This window comes from Schistocerca americana, chromosome X (genome assembly GCF_021461395.2).
Source record: "Schistocerca americana isolate TAMUIC-IGC-003095 chromosome X, iqSchAmer2.1, whole genome shotgun sequence".
Lineage (NCBI taxonomy): Eukaryota > Metazoa > Arthropoda > Insecta > Orthoptera > Acrididae > Schistocerca > Schistocerca americana.
In genome coordinates this window covers 956,975,705-956,998,832 of record NC_060130.1, presented here as the reverse complement: position 1 = coordinate 956,998,832, position 23,128 = coordinate 956,975,705, and the positions used below count along the sequence as shown (strand labels likewise).

Sequence of the window (23,128 nt, the reverse complement as noted above, 5' to 3'; positions counted from 1 at the left end):
TTTTTATTTGGTTCCAAGTAAATGATCATACATACAGCCGTGGTCCCAAATAAATGATCATACATACAGCTGTTTGCAGTTCTGTTAGTGATTTTCACTCCACAAGATGTTCATTTATGACTTCAAATATGTTTGCATTCACTTTTACCGTAAGGAGGGTACTGCTGGAGAAGATAGCTGCCTGGCTTGAAAGGAACTGAAGGATAACAAGGGGATAGAATCTTAGAAAAAATGTTCAGGATGAGTAAAAATATCAGTGACTCATTTAGCAACTTGTACGAGAGCTAATCACCTGGTTATGCCTGTGGCTTACAAGTTCCTTGTAATTTGACTGAATCCACAAAATAAATTTTGTTTCTTAGCACATGCAGCATAAACATGGAAATGTTGTTAGATTTTCCCAGTTATCAGCTACATATAAATAGGTGTGATTTATGACACGTTCTGCACCATTGGAGATCTTTTCTCTTTGGATCTGTGGAACAAAACATGTTTGTAATGTAATCTCGCTAAACAGTCTGCAGTTGTCTGGACAGTGTTCTGCATAATATAACCATTCATTACATGCTATTTTTACCTTTCCTTTTCTTCCATCCATATTTGATAATGTATTTGTGTTGTCAATTAAAACTACTGCTTTTTTGATACAAGTTTTGCAAGACATTTAAGGTAGAAAATGATATACAATTATCCAAATGGGAGAAACCTAAAAAATAAAGGAAACAGTTCGAAACTGATGTGACTAGAATAATCAGCCCTTGATGAAATCCATTTTGCTGCTTTAAAATCCTTGATTAGTTGATCCATGGAAAATAGCCTAGATACGTTAATGATAACTGTTGTTATATACATTTGAGAGCCTGAGATATTCTTTGCCGACCTAAATCTCTGGTTGTGAATCAAATTGTACCATGGAAATGTAGCTTGTTAAATTTCTGGTTGTTGTCATGAAGTATGTAAATTTTTTCAACAATAAATCATAATCTTACCCTCCAGGAAAGCTATTCTGCTCAGATTCTACGTGGAACCTAGAGCTGATTAAAAACTGAAGTAGAAAGCTCAGAAATATTTAACAAGACATGGAACACTTATCAAAAGTCAGGTTAGACATCATTTGAGGAGGGTTCGTTGCAGTCGACAAAAATATTTCTATCGAGGTCAAAATTAAGTATTGTTGTGAAGTTATCTGGACATGAGTAGTCAACCTAGATGAACTTAAATTAGTCGTCAAATGTTTTTACAAGCCCCACAATTCCTCTGTAACAGCTGTATGATCATCCAGGAAAGTATTTGCTCAGTAGCATGGAAGTAACATGATCATGCAATATTAATTGGAGGCAACTGTAATCTACTGACCATAGACTGGAAGTCTATGGGTTCATTGCAGTTGGTATGGACTGACAGCCTTGCAAAGAAGTTCTGAAAGCTTTCTTCACAAAATGCCTTGATCAACTGGTGCAACAAACCACATGCAATGGAAATGTTTTAGACCTCGTAACTACTAACAGGCTTAACATTGTCACTAATGTTGTGTAGAGGTGGTGAGGTTAGTAGTTGCTATGCTATCATAACCATGATGGTTACTAAAGTTAATGAATCAATTCAGAAAGCTAGGAGAGATTTCATGCTGGAAATAAGCAGTTGTTAGCATCCTGTTTTTACAGTTATAGGTATCATTTAGTTCCAGTACAGTGGACATAGAGGAATTGTGAGCAAAGTTGAAACTAATTTTAAATAACACTCTGGAGGAGTAGGTACTTAGTAAGTGGATTAAGTGTGGAAAAGATTCATGGGTAGTTTAAAATAAAATTTAGAAATTCTGTTAAAATGAAGGTTGTTGTAGAACTGCTCCTACCCACAAATCAGTACAGATGTAGGAAAAAAAGCATCATTTATGTGAAACTCGGGTTGCACTTTTCTTACATGATATCCTTCAAACCGTAGATGAAGTGCAACAGCAGATTCCATGTTCTTGGCTTTCCAGAAAGCATTCAACACATTGCCATCCTGAAGACTGTAAACAGAAAAGTGTGATATGACTGCACTTGTTATCCAGATACATAAACAATCTGTCAAATACGGTGAGCACCAATCTGCAATTGCTGAAAACACTGTAGTGACATCATTGAGTGACTGTAGGATGGCCTGAGCAAACTGTCTATTTATTATGATGAATGGCTGCTTGCTCTAAATGTGAAAAAAATCTGAATCACCTAAATGAGTAGAAAAATCAATCATGTGGGAATACAGTATTAGTGGTGTGCTGCCTGACAGTCACATCAGTTAAATATCTAGGAAAGCAAATTTGACACTCTGAGCCAAGACAGTGTTCCAGGAGGCTTCCCATCAACTTCAGATCATCTGAATGTGGTGTACAAGACATCTGTGCGAATTTACTGTTCTGCTCCTCAAATCACTGTTGCACGGTCAAGGTCTTTCGATATGGACAGTTATCCTGCTGGAAGGTGTCATCGCCATTGGTGAAGACTTCGATCATGAAGGGATCTAGGTGGTCTGCAATATTATTTGTGTAGTGCACAGCTATCATGGTGCCTTCAGCTATTATCACAGGGTCCATGGAAACCCAGGTGAATGTCATTCATAACATAATATTGCCACCACCAGCCTGCATCCATGGTATGGTGCACATTTCTAGCATTTGTTCCCCTGGATGACAGTGTATCCTAACCTGGTGTGATACCAAACATGTTTCACCCAACCACGTGACACACACCCATTGATCCACTGTCCAGTCTTGAGGACTGTCCTAATTCACAATGTTGGTTCAATATGGGACACACAGGGATCGTTGGATGTGGAACCACATGTGCAAAAAATGTGCTCTGAAACACTTGTGCCCACACCAGCACTGCTGTATCCTGTTGTCAGATTTGCCACAGAGCATAGCTTATCCTGTGTTACATAGTGGGCAAACCTCCGACATCCATTTTTGCATACTTGGGGTTTCATTGTCCTTCAACCAGTTTCTATAAATGCTCACAACTGTAGCATGGGAACTGCCGACCAGCTTCATTCTCTCTGAGATGCTCATTGCCGGACGTCGTGCCATAACAATATGCCCTTTGTCAAGGTTACTCGTGTCAGTTTTTCCCCCTTTGTGACCCTTATCGACAGTAGAATAATTCCCCAGTCATCTATGCTCAACATAAATACATTCCTTAGTCCATCACAAGCCCACAGTGCCATCAGGTGGCTTTCAATGCCATGGCAGTGTATATACACTGAAAAGCCAAAATATTGGATGAATCGTGTTTCTTGTTGCATTAGGTCAGTGGTTATGTTCTGATACACCATCGTCAAGGGTAATGGCTGCCCAAATCACACACTTAATAATAGGTGTCTGCTGCCACATACCTCCGGAAAAACTACCAAGGACTTGTGGAATCCATGCCATGTGGAATCGGCTGTAGTGTGTTCCCAACATGGTATTAAGCAGTGGTAATAGTGTTTTGGTTCATCATTGTATATGTCATCAACGCATCATTGGTTGAATATTTAATATTACTGTTGTCATCTTTTGCATTATTGTTTATGCAAAATATGGTATAAGAACAATAACAACATTTCATTCTCAGCCTGTAGACATGATGACATTATATGTGTCAGATATAATTTTAAACTTATGACACAATTTTTTCAGTGCTCTCCGAAGCTGCGATAGTAGATTTTATGAATAAATAGATTTTGCAATCAAATGAGCAATGATTTTTTTTTAAGTTACTGTTCTCTTTGCACTTACATTCCCCCTTTACTAACACAGGAAATATTACAGTATCACTTATCAAAATCACTGCTTCATATTCTGGAACCAAATTTTCAATTACCATATGAAAAACTGGTTATCTTGACCACAATCTTTAGCCCTTTATAAGTGGTATCTCTAAGTCCCGTTACAAATGTTGAGGGCTTGTGGTGCGGACTGAGTAGGTATCATTCGGTGTCCAGAAATATGCAGTTTTCATGGTACGGAAAGAAATGTATAAAGTAATCTATGTATATCACTTTCCCCACTTTTTTTTTTTTTTTTACAAGGGCGATAGTAAGTTACTGTGATTTTGGTGATTATATGTAACCAACATAGTTAATGTGTTAATTAATCCCAGTGCTAAGGGTAAAACAAAATATATTATATATACTCTTGTTGTCTCCATACACTACAACAACAACAGAAATTACCAGTTCATAATGTTACTATTAGATAAAGCAGACTCCTTAGAAATATATACTGAGACCCAAAGCAAAATAGTTGTGTCCACCATCTTGTTGAACTAGGATTTTCACTAGATGTTTTTGGACATTGTCGCGAAGTGCAATAGGCACATTGAGGCGGTGGCTTTTATTATTATTAAGATGTGACCAGTCATTGTAAGAATGGTGAATGTACTATCAGACATTGTTCAGGCACAAAACGTTGTTTCCATTAGAAAAAAGGTCACATAATTCAGGAAGATCAGCAAATTGATTGACACTTGATGTATTACAGTGGATTCTCGATGTAGACAGATTTAATTAAATGTCATATATAAATGACAGACACAGGACCAGATACTTATTATTAGATCATCACTGAATGATCAATGGAGTTACATTTCTAGGCGTATCCATGCAGACTAATTTAAGGTGGAAGAACCACGTCAATCTATTGCAGGGAATGGTAGATACCAAACAGAGATTTATTAGAAATGTAATTTACTTGTGGAGAAGATTGCAGAAGACTCTTTGTCAGACCAATTTGAGACTATTGTCCACCAATCTAGGATGTTGTTCCATTTACTCAGCTTGAGAGCATCACAGGAATGCTCAACACACCCGAGGGGAAGATGCTACAGGAGAGAAGTTGAAACTTCCTGTCAGATTAAAATTGTGTGCTGGACCAGAACTTGAACTCTGAACTTTTTGCCTTTTGAGAGCAAGTTGGTAGAGCATTTGCACATGAAAGGCAAAGGTCCCAAGTTCGAGTCTGGCACACAGCTTTAATCTGCCACAAAGTTTCATATCAGTGCACACTCCGCTACAGCGTAATAATTCATTCTGGAAACAATCCTCCAGGCGATGGCAAAGCCATAGCTCCACAATATACTTTCTTCCAGGAATGCTTGTCTCGCAAGTTTTGCAGGAGGACTTCTGTGAAGTTTGGAAGGTAGGAGATGGGATAGTGGTGGACATAAAGCTGAGAGGATGGATTGTGAGTTGTGCTTGTGTAGCTAAGTCAGTAGAGCACTTGGCTGTGAAAGGCAAAGGTCCCTAGTTTGAGTCTTGGTCCAGCACACAGCTTTAGCCTGCCAGGAAGTTTAATACCAGCATACACTCTGCTGCAAAGTGATAATTCATTCTAGTGGAGAGAAGTTGTGTGTTGTGTATATCATGGAAAATCTAATTTAAAATTCAGTGTGTTTACATTTCAAAATGTGCCAAGTAATAAATCGCTCCTTTCCACATTTATTTTGTGTAATAATCATAATAGCAAAAATTAGGTACATCCAGGCATATGTACTGTCATTCTTCCTGCCCATTGTCTGTGAGTGGAATAGGAAGTGTGTAAAATGATTGGTTCACCATGTCACTTGTACCACATTTTACAATGGCTTATATGATGTAGAATAGGATGTTCAATCAAGAAGAAGACTACTGTCGGCAGTTGGTTAATTAAGATGACAAGATCGGTAAGACAGTGGACGTAACACTGCAAGAATGGGGCCCAAAACTCAGCCCAGACATTCTCCCTAAATAGTTTGGATAATAGTAGCGTACTAGTATGACCTTGTCCCATTCCTTTTCTTTTCCATGAAAGGTTGAGCTAGTGCTTTGTGTTGTTTGATAATACCACTTACTTGTTAAATTTATGATTTTAAAATTTAGGCATGTTACCTAATCTATTAATCTAATATATGCTTTAGTATGTTAGAGTTGTTGTTCTAAGTAAGCTGTAATAATCTTCACTATTATCCGTATAATGTCTTTAAAAGGTATTATATTACCACCTCTCTTTTTCAGATGGACCTGTAGTGGTTTCTGCAGTCGGTATAGTCATTCTTAACGAGAACAGCAATTCACCAGTATTCAAGATCTGACAGGTACTTGTGAAGAAAGAATATTTAAAAACCAAGTTATGTCTGAGTTTGTATAAGATCAATCATCATATGTGACAATTCCTCACAGGTGTAACAAAATAGTGGGTTGATGTGATGAAGTGTCAAAGGGGCAGAGGAATCTTTAATAAATGTGTACTGTGTGGCTTACCTTTATATTTTTTTTAATTGTTCAGAGTTTTTGTTTCATGGGACTCCTCTAACAATGTCACATGATTATCCAACATGCCATTACATTATGGTACCTGTATTATTATAATTACATAAAGTAATGCTAATACTAATGTTAATAATAATGTGCTGCATAGAATTACTAAACATGTGGTTCTTGAAGATGGCAGCAGCCTTTCCAGTATTTGCAAGGGCAACCGTCTGGATGATTGACTAATCTGGCATTGTAATGTTAACCAACATAACCTTGCTGTGCCAGTACTGCAAACAGCTGAAAGCGAGGAGAAACTACAGCTGTGATTTTTCCCAAGGGCACACAGCACATTTGTATGGTTAAATAATGATGAAATCCTCTTGAGTGAAATATTCTGGAGATAAAATAGTCCTTCAGTAAGGTCTCTGGGCGTGGAATACTTGGGAAGATATCATCATTAGGGAAAACAAAACTGGCATCGTGTGGGCCAGAGTGTGGAATGCTAAATCCCTTAATCGGTTAAAGAAGTTAGAGAATTTTAAAAGGGAAAGAGGTATGCTGAAGTTAGATATAATGGGAATTAGTGAACTGTAGCAGCAGTAAGGACAGAATTTCTGGTCAGGCGACTAAAACATTATAAGCACAAATTCAAATAAGGGCAAGTCAGGAGTAGGTCTAATAATGAATAAGAATGTGGGTAAGCTACTATAATCATCATAGTTAATGCACTATTATAGCTGAGGTATAGATGTGAAGTTTATGATCCCATCCATTGATCAAATTTTTGTTAATTTTTGTTTGTTTTATAAAGTTTCCTCCTGTGTCAATAAAGTGCTGTTCAGATTTGACGTCATTCTGAGCAGTGGTTCTCTTTCTACTGCATTTTGAAACTGCAATTTTAACTATGGATACCCTGTAGATAGGCAGATTAAAGAAACCTTTGGAAAAAAAAGAGAAGCAACTGTACAAGAATCAAGAGCTCAGATGGCAAGCTAGTACTAAGCAAAGAAGAGAAAGGTGAAAGGAATATCAGAGGGCCCTACAAGGGAAATCAACCTGAAGACAAGACCTTTGAAAGGAAAGAGTAAGTGGATGAAGGTGAGACAGGAGATATGATGACATGTGAAAATTTGACAGAGCACTGAAGTATCCAAGTGAAACAAGGCCCCTAGAGTAGACAGCATTCCCTTAGAATTATTGCAATTCTTGGGAGATCCAGTCATGTCAAAAGTATTCCACTTGGTGTACAAGATACATGAGAGAGGAAAAATACCCCCAGACTTCAAGAAGAATGTAGTAATTCCAGTTCCAAATTATGCAGATGCTTATTAAACTGTCAGTTTATAGAAGAATGGAAAAACTGATAGAAGCTGACCTCAGGAAAGAATATTTTGGATTCTGGAGAAACATAAGAACATGTGAGGCAATACTGGACCAATTACTTATCTTAGAAGATACGTGAAAGAAAGGCAAACCTATGTTTATCATGTTTGTGGACTAAGATAAGTCTTTTGACAATGTTGACTGGAATACACTCTTTGCAATTCTGAAGTTGTCAGAGATAAAACACAGGGAGCAAAGACTATTTACAGCTTGTACAGGAAACGGGCACAGTTAGGAGTCAAAGGATACGAAAGTGAAGGAATAGTTCAAAAGGGAGAGAGACAGGGCTACAGCCTATCCCTGATATTATTCAGTTTGTACACTGAGGAAGCAGTAAAGGAACCCAAAGCAAATTTTTGAGGAGGAATTTAAGGTCCAGAAGAGGAAATAAAAACTTTGAGATTTGCTGATGACATTGTAATTCTGTTATTCAGCAACGGACTTGGAAGAACACTTGTATGGAATGGGTAATATCTTGAAAAGAGATTATAAGATGATCATCAACGGAAAAAAGCAAGGGTAATGGAATATAGTTTATCAAATCAGATATGCTGAAGTAATTAATTAGAAAATGAGAGACTAAACATACTAGTTGAGTTTCGCTATTTGGACAGTAATATAACTGATGATGACTGAAATAGGGAGGATATAAACTGTAGACTGGCTGTAGCAAGAAAGTCATTTCTGAAAATGAGTGTTTTAACACCAAATATAAATTGAAGTGTTAGGAAGTCATTGAAGGTATTAGTGCGGAGTGTAGCTTTGTATGGAAGTGAAACGTGGATGATAAGCGTTCAGATAAGAAGAGAATAGAAGCTTTTGAAATGTGGTGCTATATGATAACATTAAAGATTTGCTCAGTAGATTGCATAATTAATGAGAGGGTTCTGAATAAAATTGGGGAGAAAAGAAATTTATGCAACATGTTGCCTAAAAGGAGGGCACAGTTGAAAAGATGCATTCTGAGGCATCAAAGAATTGTCAGTTAGATATTGGAAAGAAGTGTGAGGGGTAAAAATTGTAGATGAAGATCAAGATATAAATACAGTAAGCAGGTTCAAATGGGTGTAGGATGCAGTAGTTCAGAAATGAAGCAGCTTACACAGGACTGACTATCATGGAGAGCTGCATCAAACCATTTCACACCAGTCTTAGGAATGAAGGCAACAACAACAAAATTGCTAATACTAATAGACAAAGAATGTTGTATCAAATATTATCTTGAGCCTAACAATATTTTATGATGTAAAACTCATAGACAGAAAACAGGATTTCAGGTTAATGGATAAACATTGTGTGTCCCACATGACAATATGAATTACTTCCTCTGCATAAGCTAGTAATACGTGTTGTGATGGACTCTTACTTTTGTTAGCATTTTCATTTATTTACTGGTTTATGCTACAAATTTTATTATTTTCAGTCAGTGTTGTATTTGTTTTTTATGTCGTTCATTATGTCTGTACAACTGGTGCACTGTTAATGACAATGTACTGTTCATAAGTGCAGTCCTGTAAGAACATGACAAAAGAAATTGTATCCTACCAGATTCATAACAATACCGCACTGCGCACACCCAAGCTGCAGTTTACCACATGACCACAGATGTTCTTGAAATGTGGTAATTCGATCTACACACAGTTTTGGAATGTGCATCACCAGACATACTCATCTGAATGAATGCAAACTGTGTGGATACACAGAACTGTGTACTAGTAAAAAGTGATTAAAATTGTGGAGAAATAGCACATCACTGCCCTGTATTGTCGGCCTTAAAAGGTCAACTGTAAGCCAAGCTCATTCAGTGAAAATCTATCAGATAAAGTATAAATGCGAAAACAAGTTTAATTGTACCTCATCAACATCAGAGGGCACAAAGTCAGCTTGGGAGTTGCAAGATCGCTCTGTAGTACTAAACCTCCATAGTTATTGCTCAGTAAAGCAACAAGTCCATAGAAAGTGGTGCAGGTGACATACCGTACAGCTGGTTCTTCCATCACATTTGAGACTGCAAAAGTTAAAGTAACCCTTTCCAGGATCAACTTAGTGAAGCAACACTTAGAATTCCTCTCTACCAGTTCTATGCTCCCCCACCACCGTGGGTCCAGGCTTTAGAATGGGCCTGAGGTATTCCTGCCTATTGTAAGAGGCGACTAAAAGGAGTCTCACATGTTTCGGTCTTTATGTGTTGGTCCCATGTAGGGTTTGACCTCCATTTTTCAAAATTTTCGCAAAGAGTGAGCCAATTGGGGAAGGGCACCTTACATGGCGTGTTGTGTCCATCGTGCCTTGATATCTTTAGCCCACTTTCTCGTCATCGCACTGCAGTCCAGCTCATTCTCCATCTCTTCGGCAAGGATACCTTCCTGGGTGCATTTTTCACCATGCACTATGATGTGTCGCTTTTTGCGCCGACGATGATCACGGACTTCTTTGCAACTCGTATCTAGCACGATAGCCGATCCGTTTTGGTGGGGCCGCCATGTACCCTGTTGGTTGTAGCCCCCTGACAACACAGCCATCGCTCTGCTGATGCCTGTGCCGTTAACTCTCCACGTATGCTGAGGAGTAGATGCCTGTCACCTTGGGGCATCGGGACTCCCAGCAATGGCCATCCTGCCAGGTGGCCTTTGCTGGGGCTGGGTTACATGCATGGGGAGGGCCGCTGGTTGGAGTGGGTGGCATGAAGTCGGATGACGTGCGATGAAACGTACCATGTTATTACTTGCTGGTGATCAAACACCAGCAGTCTCTAAGCGTTCCAAGTCTCAGTACAATGCAAGGAAGTACAACCCTATATCGTTCCCCTCCCTGGCCACACCATGGGAGGAATGCCAAGCTAAGGATGGCAGCGAACCTTATTCACCCCGGTACCTTGTATGTACAAGAACTGATGGGGACTCCTTTGTTTCGGTGAAACCACAGTTTTTTAGTAGAGTATTTAGAGAACAAGCTTGGGGAGGTGGAGGGCATGTCCAAAATGCGATCTGGGTCAGTCTTGATAAAAACAGCATCCTCTGCCCAGTCACGGACTTCTCACTCGTAACGAGTTTGGGAATGATTCTTTTACCATCACGCCTCATAAAGAGCTTAAATATAGTCCAGGGCATCATATTCACAGGGATCTTCTTTTGCATTCTGATGATGAGCTTTGCGCCAATTTAGAGCGGCAATGTGTTCATTTTGTGTGGCGCGTTCATCGGGGTCAGAGGGATAATCAGGTTGTCACCAGTGCCTTCATCTCGGCCTTCAAGGGTGACACCGTACCTGAGAGGTCAAGGTGTTGGTCTACTGCTGTGATGTCAAGCCATATATACCTCCCCCAATGTGGTGCTTTAAGGGCTGGGGGCTTGAAGTTCAGCCATATGTCTTCCTGCTGTACTTCCAGTGTCACATGTCGAGATTGTGCACGTCCATCACATCCCAATAATCCATGTGCCCTGCCTCCCATCTGTGTCAACTGCAAAGAGCATCATTCACGATGCTCACCATATTTCAGGATTTTACAAAAGGAGAGGAAAATCGTGGAATACAAGACCCTGGACTGACTGACCTACACTGAGGCTAAGAGAAAATATGAGCGCCTACATCCTGTGGCTATGACCACCTCATACGCCGCCGCTACGAGAACAGTTGTAGCCCCATCAGTTCCGTGAATTCCAGTCGGCTCTGAGAGCCAGAAGACTAAACCTACCCCCTTGATGGTGGGGGGCACTTCCCTCCCTGTTGCTCCCACATCACCTACCTCGGGAGCACTGCCCCTCCCCCTCCCCTCCCCACCCCCCAACCGTCGGGGACACCAGTCCCCACTTCTCAGCCAAAGAAATGTAAGACTTCTTCGGCTCCTCTCACCACGAAGGGGTCCCTTGGGTCACTCCCTTCTCAGGTTTCTGCCAATGTGAAAGATGATGCCTGCCAGTGGCTAAAGTGCCCAAAAGCAGCTGGCCGTAGGGCTTCACGATTGTCCTCGGTCCCGGAGTAGCAAATTTTTAATGACCTTTAGGCTTCCCTTTGAATTTATTATGTTCAAGATTGCTTTTAACAATTAATATTGAATAAAGAAAGTGTCTTAGTTTCATGTCTAAATGTTGGTGGATCCCCATTGTTTAGAATCATTGAGTGGGATTCACTCTCATAGCTTACCCGTAGTTCCTCACACTACTGGCGTACTTCAGTACCATACGGCATGGCAAGTCTCACTGCCTGTGTTCCAGAAGTAGGAACTGCTTCTTACTCACCACTACAGTGCTGCTCAAGATAGCAAATGATTCCTGTTAACTGCGGCTTCCTAGTAGAATGTTAAAATTACCAAATAAAATGTCATCCAAAAGAAGAGAACTGCCACAGAATGCATATGAATAGTGTGTAATGATTGGTCTTCAGGAATGATGTTTCAGCTCATACTGCAGTGATTTGTGTATGGAACGGGGAAATAAAAAATAAGGCTGTTCCAACACTGCCCCATGCAGGCATGGGCTCATGTGAGAGTCCACCAGTCAATCCATGAGAAAATGTCGGTTCTATACAAAATTGTGTTGAATATAAATGCATATTACTCAACCATCTTTTCACTTTGCTGATGCAAGTTGCAGCCCTCTATTGCTAGAGGCCTCCGAATTGTAGTGCGTAACACGGTGGTGTATAACTTAACTTTGTCAGTGTATGAGAAACGGCATGCTGCAATTGAGATAGACAAGGCACACGCTCTCCTACAGCATGACAATGCCAGACCACACACGAGCACTGTGACATATCTGCAACAATCCGACAGCTGGAGTCTACTGTCACTGATCATCGTCCATACTCTCCCGAGTCAACACCATTCATTTTTCATCTGTTTCCAAAACTTAAACAATGCCTTTGAAGACCTCACTTTGATTGTGATGAAGCGATGTAAGCAGAGGTTAGGTTGTGGTTCAGTCAACAAAGTCAAACATTCTACAGTGATGGTATCAACAAACTGGTCTTTTGTTGGGAGAAATGTGTTCTTCGCCAGGGTGACCTTGTTGAGGAATAAATATGTAGATGTGAAGAATAAAGATGTAGAATGTTTTGTGTAAAAAGCTTTAAGAGTTTTTACATAAAAAATTTGGAGGCGTTACTTTTTGTTGGACCCTCATACGATATACACCAGGTGTCCCTACCGCACATGTTCTGCACACATGTGAGACACTTGGCCATTCTTGTCATTGTTGCGGTACTATTTCGCAGGCTGTGACCTGACTTTCTTGTCTCCTGTGTGTCAGCTGTTTGTTGACCACTGCTAATAGGCACCCAGCTCCACGTGGGTGAGAACTTGAGCTAGAACAACCTGGCATAACTGAACCAGTACTAACTCGCACGTTGTGGCCATAGCTGGACCTACCATTACGCCTTCAGGCAGCTGTACATGCCTTATTTTAGCAGTGCAATGAGCAGACACATATGGAAGATAATATCCAAGCATTCTGAAAGATCTGTAGATACTAATGCTTTCGTGGTCTGCATATTGTCCTCCAATCACGTCTGGAATGTGGTTAATTGTTAATTTATTGATTACAGTCCTTGAGCAGCAACTATTGATATTTGTTAGACTTGAATATGTAGTACATGGAGTGGAGCATTCCTGGAATGCACACAAGCCTCCTCTGACTCTTAAGTCATAAGGTATATAGGCTCAGATTGCAGCATGTGTGGGCTTCATACTATATTGAACTACCAGATTCAAAAATCATGTAAACTTCTGTAAACCTTATTTCTGTTCTGCAATGCACCTAATCAGTGCTATAAAGTTGATTTCAGTCTGACATTTCTTCATTGGTGTTGTGATTTTCACCAGTTTTTAGCATTATAAAGCAAACAGATGAGTGGTAACATTTGTTGTTGTTGTTGTTGTTGTCATTGTTCAGATTAAAATTATGTTTTGCAGTATAGAAATCATCTGCTTAAATATGATTCTGTTTAAAATTAGTTGTAAATAATGCAGAATAATAGAGCGGCAGTTGTTCACGATCTGTCTATTGCAGCAATTGGAGATACTTAATCTAGGATTAAGCATGTGTCACATTGAGTATGATCTGTAAGTTGACTTGCACAATGGCTCTGAAGCAGGTGATGTCAGCTGCTAAGCTGTTTGCTTGCAGGAGGCTTCATATGTTTTTGGGTGATAACTCTGAATGCTATTTTCCTTGTGAGATTCTTTGAATACTCCTTGCATAGGCTAATCAGGAATCCTGTCAGAATCTGACATTACTACCAGTAAGCATGCCACATGTTAAATAACTCCCAGCAGCTACAACTAAAATATAAGTGTTGAATCTCTGACAAGAGAGTGCTGTGTGTATCTTGAAGCCAGATACCTCACTAAGTACATCTTCTATCCTATTAGGAGAAAGACATGTCTTATAGTCATTGTAAAGGTATTTAGAATATCAAACTGTAGCAAAATATGGTACTCATTAATATGACACATCAAACTGAAGAAATAAGTCTCTTTTAAGTGTTAACCTCAGTTCTCCATGAAGCATACAGTGACCACATACCTTCCAGTATTTTTCTCTTTATTTATATTTTCATTCTTTGTCCTCAGATCATTTGCCTCTGCTGTGTACCACTCAGTGCCAAACTAGCTAGTAACTCCAGTATCTTGTGAACATCTGCACTGGAAAAAGACACTTTGCTACCAAAGTGCTTGCTGCAGATCTTATCTAGGGTAACAGCTGCTTATCTAGGGTAACACTGCCTGCTAACCCATTCATGTGCACCATCCAGAAAACTTACAGCGAAACTTGTTCTGTGTGACAGAGGCTTTAGGCAATCTGGTATTAGTGACATGCTGAATAAATAAAATTCTGTCCATGCCATGAACAACTCGGTCAGCATGATTCCTGGAGATACATTAAATTTTGTCATTGGTATTGTTTGCTGTTACAGGACAGTATTCACTTTTTACAGGAATTCTTTCTCCAGTGGTATTATATGTAGGCACTCTGAAAATGTAGATTTAAAAAACTGTACAGTATTGGCCTTGGACGTGCTGAACATTGGAGGCTGTAGAGTATCCAAATGTGGTATATTCTAAGTTTCTTAGAGTGACACCTATTTCACTGAGAGAACTTGAGCAGGTAACAAATACAGTTTACATAGTAATGGAAGATTGTGGGTGGAGTGCAGACAGTGATGATGGGGGGTCGGGGGGGGGGGGGGAAGTGTGTGTGTGTGTGTGTGTGAGAGAGAGAGAGAGAGAGAGAGAGAGAGAGAGAGAGAGAGAGAGAGAGAGAGAGAGAGACAGACAGACAGACAGTAACCCAAGATACAGAGGAAGTGCTGAACAGTAAATAAGCATGTAAACAAGATCTCTCTCTCTCTCTCTCTCTCTCTCTCTCTTTTGCACGCAGGTGTGTATATGTAATGCTCTTTTTAAATTTTGATCACTGGGTTCTATTTTTGTACTGTGGGATTGTTGTGTGATGAAGGGGTCAAATTCAAAACCCAACTTACTGTTGTACACTGTGTTCCTCTCTGTTGTTCAGTGCTTACTCTGCACAGAAAGAGATTGTTTAATAAATGCATTTAGTTCTTTCATAGGTGTTAGAGTGGTCATAGATGAAGTAGCACTTTAAACACCCAGATAGTGGTATCATGATGGATGCCAAGTCCACCACTTTTGCAACTGATGTTGTTTGGTTGTTAGATGGTGAATGGAAATATTCCCAGACTGTAGATGAATTCCCCTGCTTTGTTGATACTGGACTTCTATTAGATGACTGCCAGAAGGTTAAAACACGGCATCTGCTAGACTATAGTGAAATTGTGAAGGGAATCTTTATGTTTGATCACTTGTCTTCAAAGGAGAGAAAGTACTTAAGCATTGCTGCTGATCCTGGTGAAATTCCTTTCACACTTCAAACTAACTGTCCATAGTTATACTTATAATTTTTTTTACTTTGGCTTATGTTTTCTCTTAATGTAAAGTGCATTTTACTTTTAGAAGTGGAAATAGGAAACTTGTTTCAGTTCATTTAAATGCCACATTTACATTTATATGCTAAACTGTTTGCTTACTTTGATCATTTCCCAATTCTGTTCAGGCTGTGACATTTACATTTGTTATGAACTCTGTTACAGTGACAGTAGTATATGTAAGACCTACCTTAGTGGATTAGTTTTGTTATCTATAAGTTTATAGTAGTCTGTATTACATTTCTCATCACTGTAGCTCTAGTCAATAAAGTCTGACCAGCAGAAAATGTTTACGTCTATCTCTTTCCATGAAAGTACCTAAGGTAATTTAGAGTTTCATGTTTTTTTTAGTCACCAACCATTATGAAGGCAACAGCTATTGTCATGTTTGTATATAATGTAACAGTAAAGCACAATTATCTATTGCTTTGGAGCAGTTTTGCAAATGTTTTCTTTCACCTGTGGATATCACAAAACCATAAGAAAGTACTCATTCTTGGCATTCTGGAGCTACGCATTGTGTAAATTAGATATTTTCAGTGAGAAAATTGCCTTCAGTTTGATTCTGAAGGTGCTGCTTTGTTAAAAACTTGTTTCAACATTTTTTTTAATGCTATTCGAGCCACTACTATTTTCATTTTTATTTCTCACTTATTACTCTTCACTTTAATAATGTAAGGAGTAAAGTTAACAACTCATCACATAATAGAGGTGCTGAGTTGTCAGAAGGTGCATTAACAAGACTGACAGTTTTACTACCTTTAGGACAAATCCTTTTTTGAGCTAGAGCATGCTGGTGCATCTGCCAACGTGCTACAGCTGCAACTAGACTAGAGTGAGGGTTTGTGTCAGGTGGAGCGGGCGAGAGAAGAAAGGAGGCAGGGAGCAGGAGAGAGGTTTTGGAAATGGTGACTGCATGCTGGGCAGGAGAGACAGCCGGTGCACGAGATACGAATGCAACGAGGTCACCGACGCTGATGAATTTGTGCAGCATACAATGACCAGCAAATGGGGGACTGGATTGGGAGGAGGAGACAGAATAGAGGAAGGGAGAGACTGGGGAAGAGGGTGTGGGTGCTGGATTCAATGAAGTTCTGATTCTAGGGCAAGTTGATGTGGAACAGGAGGCTCACAGGGCTCGAGGCCAGTAGTATTAAATTATCAAATGGCATATTGCAAGGACAACTGTGATCCAGAGAAGCTGTTGTTGAGGGAAAGGATCCAGATGGCAAAGGTTATGGAGCAGCTGTGGAAATTGAGCATGTATTCTTTTGCTTACTCAGTCTGCATAATATCCTAGTGCATCCTTAGGCCGTTCCCACTTCCAACCCCTTGCCCAAATGCGAGACTGGTCTGATACATTCTCCCAGCATATTCTGCTGCAGTCCTATCACAGGATTATCCATCCCATCAGAGGCAGGGCCACTATTGAAAGAATTCGTGTCATATAGAAGCTCTTCTGTAATTTATGCACAGTATTTTATGTGGATGTGACCACCAACCAGCTGTTCACTCGAATGAATGGCCACCACCAAATTTTGGCTAAGAGCAGAGTCGACCATCCAATGTGATGGCACAAAGTACTGAGCACAACATGTTTCATTTCAGTAGCTGGTTTGCAACATTGCCATTTGTGTGTGTGTGTGTGTGTGTGTGTGTGTGTGTGTGTGTGTGTGTGTGTGTGTGTCAAATATTGCAAATAAAAGTGTCCTAGGCAAATACAACATTCTGAAAAGTTCACCCAAGAGAAAGTGAAGAGAAGTATTGCTGGTGCACAGTGCCAGTTGCCACCCATGCACTTGTGCATTATTGACACAGCAACAGTTACTTCCTTCATTTTTGATAAAAGAAAATATGCTCCCCTGTACTACGTCATTACTACAGAGACCAAGCTACATATCTTACAGTGTGTACTCTAAGTTAAAAAAGGATTTTTTCAAAAGCTAGCAAAGTTCTCTGTCTTGTGTATGTGCTTTGTGATGACTTAACACTTCTGCCATTCAGTTATTGTTACCATTACTCTTTAGATTGTTTATATTCCATCAGGACTTCCATTATCGTATTTACTCTTCACATTATTATTTTGCGTGTATAGGATTCACTGTATACACAAGAAAGTGAAGCAATTATGAACATTGTGGTTGATTGGAACACCACAGTTTGTTGCAAGGTTGGCAGTAGTACCATTTACAAGAGTAAGGTCATCAACATGAACTAGCAGTTCACATTGAAAGCATGTTTATTGAGGACATACAAAAGTACAGACAGAGCTGAAATTGCCTGACTCACCTGGCAGTGTTCTGCTGATGCATATCAAGAATGTTCTTGCAAATTACAGTATTTAGTAAATAAGTAAGTCCCAGAACATTGCAGAAGTCAGAAATGTTTAATTATGAATAAATGCAGGAGGTGGGACTGAAACTGGTGACCCACATGGCACAAGCCAGTGATTTTTAACCAGTACACAACAGCATACAAGACACAGCATGTGGCATCATTGTGCCTCCTCACAAAACACTGACCCACTATTTTGGAGTGGACGATAGCTTCCTGGATGAGTAGATTGTCGGTGATCATTTGTATTGCATTGCTGGTCAATCCTAATGTTCTGATTGTACTGTCATGTCCCCATGGTCACTGTGACATTCAAATGAAGTTACTTCCATTGAGGTGTTTTAAGAATCACAGTTCTTATCAGGATCCGAGGTCTGTATGAGTGCCAGTTTAGTTCAGTTCTAGTGATGAGCTGTTTGGTGTAATCATTCTCAGCAAAGTATCAAGTGTTCTCTCAACCTCTTACCTGTGGATCAAGCGAAATGATGAGAAACCCTTAGTGTCTAGTTACTGTGTTGTATGTGAATTTTACTACTGGCTGTATAACATGCCAGTCTTCCAGTTTGACATCAGCACACATTCGGAGCATATGTGCCAACATCGTATTAAAAGTTCCCGTGAGGCCAATCAGCTACAAGTGTCAGGCAGTTATCATACTTTGGATGATATTGCATTATGAAATTACTTCTGACACCAGTTAAGATTGAAACACTTTATCACAATCAGAAATTGTAACATGGGTTGCTCCATGCTTAAAAGTTTCATTTTCTACAGGTAATCTGGTGAAATGGAGAAACTGCAGGAGTGGTTTTAACAAATGACCTGGGATAACTAAGCACAACCGTCTATCAGTGGCACTCTTCAGCGTGGCTTACACAATGTCTGATATATCAGTAGAGACTTGGCCAATACCTGCTTCGTATTCTATTGAGGTTCATCACGAACATAAGATAATCTAATGTCAGTGTCATGAAACTACTGCTGAACTAAGTAGATGGGAGTTATCCTTGGAACACATCCTTCATACCCATAATCGTCCTGGCCTCAGAGTGTCCTTCATCCCCTGAATCCATAACCTGTACACCACCATTTCCTCTTCCTCTGTTCTGTCACCCCCTCCCAATCCACTCTACTACATGTCCATGCCCATTTTTCTAACATCTTCATTTCTGATGTGGTCTAATCTTGAGACCACAGCACTTCATCACCAGTAATCCATTTCCATGGATAGCAGTTGATCGTATTCTCTCTCCTTTATTTTCCAAACCTCTGAGCCATATGTAGATGTGCTTTCTACTACTGTTTTGTGTATAATCTTATTCAGTTTTTGTGATATTGCTACTCCAAAGGATTGCCTTTAACTTCCACTTGACATTTGTCCTAGCTATTGAGCTTTTCCTCATTGTTCTCAAACCACTGCAGGGCTGTACCATCGAAGTAAAAGTAGACATTTGCAGTACAAATAAAAAAAAATCAAATGGTTGTGTGGCATCATTAGCCGGGAGGCCCTGTCTGGGGTTGTTCAGCCTCCTGGTGCAAGTCTTTCTATTTGACACCACTTATTATTGTGTGTCTTTGTGATGAAGATGAGACAAAATGATTTGGACAACACAAACACCCAGAAATGGTTAGAACAATGCAAGCACCCAGTCCCTGAGTGAAAAAATAATAATAATCATTGTCACCTGGTCAGGAATTGAAACTGGGACCCAGAGACGTAGAGGCGGCAATGATAATCCATGAAGATAACACTAGAAAATTGTGTGAAGTATATACAAGGGGAAGTGCAAATCGTGTCATTCCACCTGTTGTATGTAGTGACATGGTCCAGTCCATACAGCCATTTTGTTAGATCCCAGCCAACATCTCCTAAAAACAGTGCTGGCTGCAGGATGTGTGTCTGAGCCACGGATGCAGGATGTGTCTCTGAGCCACCAGAGCTTTTGTATCCTCTGGTACCTTGACGGTATAAACCTTAGGAGGACTGTACTGTTTGTATTCTCATTGTCATCTGCAAAGGCAAACATAGCTTTGTGCAAGTTGGGATGATGCCAGATTGCAAGATTTCCGCTGTCTCCATCAAACTGTCAAATAGAACCTGGAACTGAGCACCAGTTATGAGAGCAGGGTCATCAAAAAGAAGTAACACTTAACAATGAAACTATGTTTATTGAGTACACACAAATGCACAGATAGAACAGAACTCCCTACATCAGCAGATAGTTAGTTGGTTAAATTTTCCGTAGATCATTTGAATGATTCTTCTATCGAAATGATGTGTAACAAATCAGTTTCTTGATTAGTGTTAACATTAATGAAATAGTGCCCCAATTTATACATACATAGATACATATTATGTTCTTGAAAATTACAAGATTTGATAAATAACGAAGGCACAGAACCTTACACAAATCAGAAATTGTATGTCATAAATAACTGCAGGAGGCTGTGAATCGAACTAGTGACTTGCATCTCACCAGCTGGCATTTATAACCGCTACACCATGACGTATGATTTTTTTTTTTTTTCTGTTACCCATTGCTTCCTTGACCTCTGTCAATTGTTTCTTAATTTGAAACATGACAAATCTCCCACCTACAGTTGTACCACAACTGATAAAGTTCTAAAGTCCTCATACCAGCCTTTGTGTTGATGACAACTTTGTTCATACTAGTCTTTAGGCAAGTGACAGCTTTAATTTTACATTACTCTGAATGTGAATATTTCATTTATCTGTCAGCACTACTGCCGTGCCCCTATTCTACTGAGTCACAGCATTACTGTAGTTAATTGCTAAAATAAAGATAACAGTAGAAAAATGAGTATGAAGTATATACAGCTGTCTGAGAATCGAATATCTGGAAAGAGATATGAACACATGTTACTTTAAAAGATATATACACTCCATGATACAGCATGTGAATGAGTTAAACAAATAGATTTCATTTTTCCACACCTGTGGTTAATAAGTTTAAGTGAATCAGTTAATGAGAGGAACATTGTATGGAGAAATATTTTGTAAAAATAAAAGAAAATGACAGAAACTGTCACAACTAACCATTCTAAGCATGTCTCTTTTGTTCTTATAAAAATATATAAGGTATTGCTTATAAGTAAGAAGCTTGTCAGCAAAGGGGAAAACATGTTTGAGGTTCAGATAGATTTGTGCTATCAAAATACATATTTTGCAGGAGGTGGAAGCATGGAGTACTTAAGTTTCAAATTCATTATGCAACAAATCTGAATTTATCATTTTTATCTCATTTTCAGGTTGCTGGAAACTTCCGTCCTACATATTTCATTACTGTGGATAAAGCAGTCACAACATGGAAGTAATCATTTTTCAGTTTGTTTGTTTGGTAGTTCTTTTTGTCATTATGACTGTAAGTGGATCAATACCTATAGTCATTATATGGAGGCGCAAGAATGCTCAGTTAAGTGACATCGCTGGCACATTAATATCTGTAAGCAACTGTGTTGCTGGTGGTGTTTTTATGGGGATGTGTTTTTTAGGACTATTTCCGTTTGTCAAGGAGAAGTTTAGAGATGTTATGGAAAAAATGAAGCTGTCAACCACTTTCCCAATAGCAGAGTTTGTCATTGGCATTGGCTTTTTCCTTATTCTAACATCAGAACAAATTTTGATCTCTAAAAAGAAATTAAACTCAGCTCCTGTTAAGAATTCAGCTCACACATTTGTTGCTAGTGATGATGATAAACATGAAGATGAATCTCATCTTGGACTTCTGGAAGCAGAGGCCAATGAAAAACAAACTGACCATGAGTTGCAAAATGATGATAATACGGAGCTTCAGCTAAGTGTAAGTGGTCATTCACATCTGGACACAATACTTTTGACAGACAACACTTCTAATCAGCGTAGTTTTATGTTGTTACTCGCTGTTAGCATACACTCACTGTTTGAAGGGATTACATTAGGCTTACAAACTGACATGGTGAAACTCTTGCATTTGTTCCTTGCAGTTTTAATTCATGAAGTACTCGTCGTACTCGCACTGGGTGTTAACATAGCAAAACGTAATCTGGGCGTAACAAAAAGCTTTAGGTATATTCTGATGGCCACTGGAAGTATACCTGTTGGAATGATTGTAGGACTCCTTATTGGAACAGCACCAGGCTTATTTGGCAGTGTACTTTCAGCCTGTCTGCAAGGCATTGCAGCAGGAATTTTTATACATGTAACATTTATGGAAATTATGCCAGAAGAGTTTGTGAGGAATAAGTATCAACTGTGGAAAGTATTATTTTTTTTCATTGGATTCATGTTAATGGCAGTAGTGAGTTTCTTTTTAGATAGTTACAAATAAAGATCCATGTTCATTTCGGATATTGAAGAAGAGGAATAATTTTCCGTATATTTGTCATATTTTGACAGTCTGCTTTCAGTGTGACTTATTACACTTTGATTTGAAGAAGACTGAGGAAATAGTTCCTTGTTAATACATTGAAAAACAGTATTTATTATATATTTTGTAATTGTAAAGTAAAAGCAAATAAACCAAAATACAAGATAAAGTTAAAAATCTGTGTGAATTCAGAATTTCCCAACATAAACTACTGATGCAAAGCTCTTGGATTTTCAGCTGGGTGAGTGTTGAAAAAATTTAATGTTTCAATAAGTGTCATATTCACCTTGTTTTGGTGAAATCACTTTGCCAGAAGATGATGAATATAACACTCACTGAAGTGCAATGCGGTCTCAACACTGCCACCTGATAGCTATTCATCAAAGTAAATAATAGTTCTTTTAAAGATGCAGCTAATTTTTTGGAACATGGCCTTTATATGAAAGTAGTGACTTCCAGCACTAATAACTATTCGTTTTCGGTGTTTTAGAAATGCATGTTAAAATTAGAAAGTTTGCACGAGCAATTTGAGTTGTATGCATTGTATTATTGTCAGAACAATTTTGTGAGTTATTTCTCTTATGCAGTCTGGATGTAACAGAGCACTTACATTTTTGTACAATAGTAATAGTGTACAGAATATGCATGGTGATTTGGGGAGACAGATTCATGCTTTATGTTGGTGTTATTAAGAAAAGTACAGAAAAAATTGAAGAGAGATAGAAAGGTGGGCAAGAAATTATTTGCAAGGGGCACTATTTCTGTACTGCCAATAGGAACTCTAAAACTAGAAAATAATGTTCCTAGATTTTTAAACCATATGGTCCTCCTTCATGGAGGAAAGAGGG

At 39.1% G+C, this 23,128-nt stretch overlaps 1 protein-coding gene across 3 annotated transcripts in view; it reads left to right on the top strand.

Annotated features, from left to right (window-relative positions):
* LOC124555327 (zinc transporter ZIP3-like) overlaps positions 1-22,403 on the top strand; it is a 36,132-nt gene extending 13,729 nt beyond the window's left edge. For all 3 annotated transcript variants that reach the window (XM_047129204.1, XM_047129206.1, XM_047129205.1), the window contains exons 2-3: positions 6,016-6,095; positions 21,184-22,403. In XM_047129204.1, coding sequence (XP_046985160.1) covers positions 21,240-22,241 — 1,002 coding nt within the window. In that variant the 5' untranslated portion in view covers positions 6,016-6,095; positions 21,184-21,239 and the 3' untranslated portion in view covers positions 22,242-22,403. The remainder of the gene's footprint in view (positions 1-6,015; positions 6,096-21,183) is intronic.
* The last annotated feature ends 725 nt before the right edge of the window (positions 22,404-23,128 follow it).